General features: G+C 56.2%; 1 protein-coding gene across 1 annotated transcript; it reads right to left on the reverse strand.

Moving 5' to 3' along the window:
- IMP3 (IMP U3 small nucleolar ribonucleoprotein 3) lies at positions 1 to 871 on the reverse strand. Its single transcript, XM_072809739.1, has one exon. It carries the CDS (start codon positions 784 to 786, stop codon positions 232 to 234), a length of 555 nt encoding a protein of 184 aa, XP_072665840.1. The 5' UTR covers positions 787 to 871; the 3' UTR covers positions 1 to 231.
- Between the last annotated feature and the right edge of the window lie 3,257 nt (positions 872 to 4,128).

Below are 4,128 nucleotides of genomic sequence, written 5' to 3' on the forward strand. Positions count from 1 at the left end.
CACGCTCCGAGCGGCTGGCCCCTTTACTGGCATTGGGACGGCTCCTCTCCGCGCGCGAGGGCGCACAGCGCACTAACCCATGCCCGCCCTCGCCCCGCATCTGTGCAAACTCGAGCTCGAATTCTCCAGGGTCCGTGCGCCGCTTAACCCCGAACAAGAGCGAGTACTCGAATCAAAAGGGGTCGAGCAACGGGAAGGCGTCGGCGGGCGGCGCCCCGGGGAGGGACGGCGCTAGGCCTCCAGGTCGAAGTCGTCGCGCTCCTCGTTGTACTCCAGCACGTGGCGCCGGATCCGGGACGAGTCCACCCAGGTGACGAAGTCCTCCATGCTGCGCGTGACGAGGAAGGCGGGGTCGGTGACCACGTCGGGGCCCACGCGCACGTGGCCCTGCTCCACGAAGGCCACGGCGGCCTGGAGGTGCTGCGCCATGCGCAGCTTCAGCAGCACGGTGGGCAGGCGGCGGCGGCAGAAGGCCGAGGCGGTGACCGAGTCGCAGAGCGCGAGCGAGCCGCGCGTGGGCACCAGGCCGAGGGCGTACAGCTTGTCCAGCAGCGCGGCCGAGGCGCGCACGCGGAACGGGTCTCGCTCGGGGAGGTCGCGCAGACGCCGCGCCAGCTCGCGCACCGCCCGGCTCAGCTGGTTGTAGCGCGTGTAGTCCTCCCGCCGCTGCAGCCGGTACCGCCGCAGCACGCGCAGCTCGTGCAGGTTGTGGTCGGTGGCCTCCCAGTTCAGGAAGTCCACCTGCTTCAGCAGCTTCTGCTCGTGGAACTTCAGCTTCCGCACCATGATGGCGGCTCCCGGGGCCTCCAAAGCCGACGCCTCGACCGCGCCGCCGAGCGCCCGCGCGACTTCCGCCCAGGCCGGCCCAATGAGAGGACGGCCTCGGGCCACGCCCTCCGCCCCCATTGGTCAGGCCGGAGCCACGCCCCCGCCAGCGACGTCACTATCTCGCGTTGCTTCCCGCGTTGCCGGAAGTAGGGCCGAGGTGCTGGCGGTGGGGCGGCTGGCGGGGCCGCGGCCCGGGCAGGTGCTCTTCCTTTAGACCTTTTTCTTGTTGTTGTTTTAAACCTCCTCGTGGTGTTCAGTCACGAGGACTGTATCCCCAGTGCAGCAGTCGTTCAGTCCCACTCAGACTTATGCCTGTTAGAGTCTCCCAGGTGAGTCCGCTCCGGGAAGCTGAGGTCAGGCCGGGCGGAGACAGGTGCCGGCTGTGCTGGTTCGGCGGGCTGCGCGGCGCTCCCGGTGCTCTCGGTGCTCCCGGCGGTCGCGGTGCTCCCGGTGTCACGGTCCTCCGGTGCTCCCGGCGGTCGCAGTCCTCCCGGTGCTCTCGGTGGCCGCGATGCTCCCGGCGGTCGCGGTCCTCCCGGTGGCCTTGATGCTCCCGGCGGCCGCGGTCCTCCCGGTCCTCCCGGTGGCCTCGATGCTCCTGGCGGCCGCCGGTCCTCCCCGTGCTCGCGGTGGCTGCGATGCTCCCGGCGGTCGCGGTCCTCCCGGTGGCCGCGATGCTCCCGGTGGCCGCGATGCTCCCGGCGGCCGCGGTCCTCCCGGTCCTCCCGGTGGCTTCGATGCTCCCGGCGGCCGCGATGCTCCCGGTGCTCGCAGTCCTCCCGGTCGTCGCGATGCTCCCGATGCTCCCGGCGGTCGCGGTCCTCCCGGTGCTCCCGGTGGCCGCGGTGCTCCAGCTGCTGGGAGCTTCCCGGCGCCGCCCGGTCTAGGGGGCCCGACGCTGGCGAGCCTGCAGGAACCCCGACTGCCCGGCCGCTTCCTCGCCCTCACAGAGGCCTCCCCGAAAGCTGTATTAGCAGATGTGCCAGGTGACTCATCGAACCTAGCAGGTCCGAGACACCTGGATTCAAGTACACACCCCGAGCTCACTCGAATTAGCCCGACCGGGTGGACTTCTGGTCACCCGGCACCGAGCTGAATACATTCAACGCTCTTCGGCTCCTTCGGTCTGTAAGTCACATACACGAAACCGGTCTGTTTGCCTGGGCCTTTGACGCCATCTAGCTTCCTCGCTGATCATTTTTAGTTTTGTACGGGAGTTTCATTGTCCTTTTAAGTACGATACTTACTATGTGGGAAATGATACATGTCAGTGTAAGTTATACATGTTAAGTTACAAAGTATAATGAGGATACTTAGGAACCCAACAGCCAGCTTAAGAAAAATGTCACCAGGACCACTTCCATCGACCTACTCCGGCCACTTCTCCAGCCAGAGGTAATGGTATCTATGCACCTGGATTTTTGTGTTCATTTTCCCCTTTTGCTTAAAAAGAAAAAAAAAAAGTTTTATCATTGCACATGCATCTCTAAATGTGTTGAGAACCTTCTTATTTCAAAGTGGAGCCAGTAGACCGGCACAGAGCTTTTTGGAAATGCAGTATTTTAGGCCAGATTCCTGACCCACAGAATGACAGCCACTGCTTAACAAGATTCCCCAGGTAATTTGTATACACGTATACACGCCAATTTTGCAGATATGGTTAAATTAAAGATTTTGAAATGGCGAGAATACGGACACCTGAGTGGGTTCAGCGGTTTAGCGCCGCCTTCAGCGCAGGGCATGATCCTGGAGACCCCGGATCGAGTCCCACATTGGACTCCCTGCATGGAGCCTGCTTCTCCCTCTGCCTGTGTCTCTGCCTCTCTGTGTGTGTCTCTCGAATAAATAAATAAAATATTTTTAAAAAAAGAAATGGTGAGAATATGCTCAGTTATCTGGGTGGGTCTCATGTTGTCATCAGTGTCCTTATAAGTGAAAGAGGGAGGCAGAGGAATCAGAGGAGATAGATGATGAAAGCAGAAATCTGAATATGTGAGAGGGAGCTTTGAAGATGACGGGGAACCCAAAGCAGAGGAGTGTTGGCAGCCTCTAGTAGCTGGAAAAGGCAAGGAAACAAATTTTTCCTTAGAGCCTCCAGAACATAGTCTTGAGATCCAGTTTGGATTTCTGTAAAACAATAAACGCGTGTTGCTTTAAGCCACCCAAGTTTCTGGTAATTTGTTACAGCAGCAATAGAAAACTAATACAATTTCCTCTTTTTTCCTAATTGATTTGAGGATGTTCTTTATGTATTATGGATATTAATCCTTAACCAGTTATATATAGAACAAATATTTTCTCCCAGCTTGCGCTGCATCCCCACCCTTCATAGTCCCCCCAGCCTCACTCCATCCTCAGCCTTTGCTCAGCATGTCTGCAGTAGGACTCTTGGTTAACTTCCTTCTCCCCAGACAATAAACAGTAAAAACTAAACCATATGTGTTAGCAAGTGATAAATGTTATGAAACAAAACTGAGCAGGATATAGGAGAGCTTAGGCTAATGAAGGGCTGTAGTTTTAAATAGGGCATGTCAGGGTAGGTTTTATTGAGAAGGTGATATTTTATAGGGATTTAGCCATGTAGATATCTAGGGAGAGAGTATTTCCGAAAGAGACACAGTCTACAAATGCCTTAAGACAGGAATGTGGGGCAGCCCAGGTGGCTCAGTGGTTTAGCGCTGCCGTCAGCCCAGGGCGTGATCCTGGAATCCCGGGATCCAGTCCCACGTCGGGCTCCCTGCATGGAGCCTGCTTCTTCCTCTGCCTGTGTCTCTGTCTCTCTCTGTGTCTCTCATGAATAAATAAATCTTAAAAAAAAAAAAAAAAAAAAGACAGGAATGTGCCCAGCATATCAGAAGAGTAACAGAGCCGTCTTGGTTGGAGCAGTGGGCTAGGAGGGGAGGAAAGGGGGTTCTGATGACAGAAATTCATAGACCTTTGAGTAATTAAGGACTTTGGTTTTTATGTTTGTGAGATGAAGATACTGAATGGTATGGCAGAGGATTGACATCTAACTTATGTTTTTTGTTGCTTTTTTAAGATTTTTTATTTATTCATGAGAGACACAGAGGCAGAGACACAGGCAGAGGGAGAGGCAGGCTCCCCGAAATGAGCCCGATGTAGGACTTGATCCTGGATCCTGGAATCACACCCTGAGCCGAAGGCAGATGCTCAACCGCTGAGCCATCCAGGCGTCCCATAAGTTATGTTTTAAATAGATCACTCTGACTGCCATGTTGAGAATAGACTGTCAGGAGGCAGGGGTGGAAACAGATCATTAGGAAGCTGTTGCAGTGATCT

Source organism: Canis lupus, chromosome 32, assembly GCF_048164855.1.
Source record: "Canis lupus baileyi chromosome 32, mCanLup2.hap1, whole genome shotgun sequence".
In the NCBI taxonomy this organism is placed as follows: domain Eukaryota; kingdom Metazoa; phylum Chordata; class Mammalia; order Carnivora; family Canidae; genus Canis; species Canis lupus.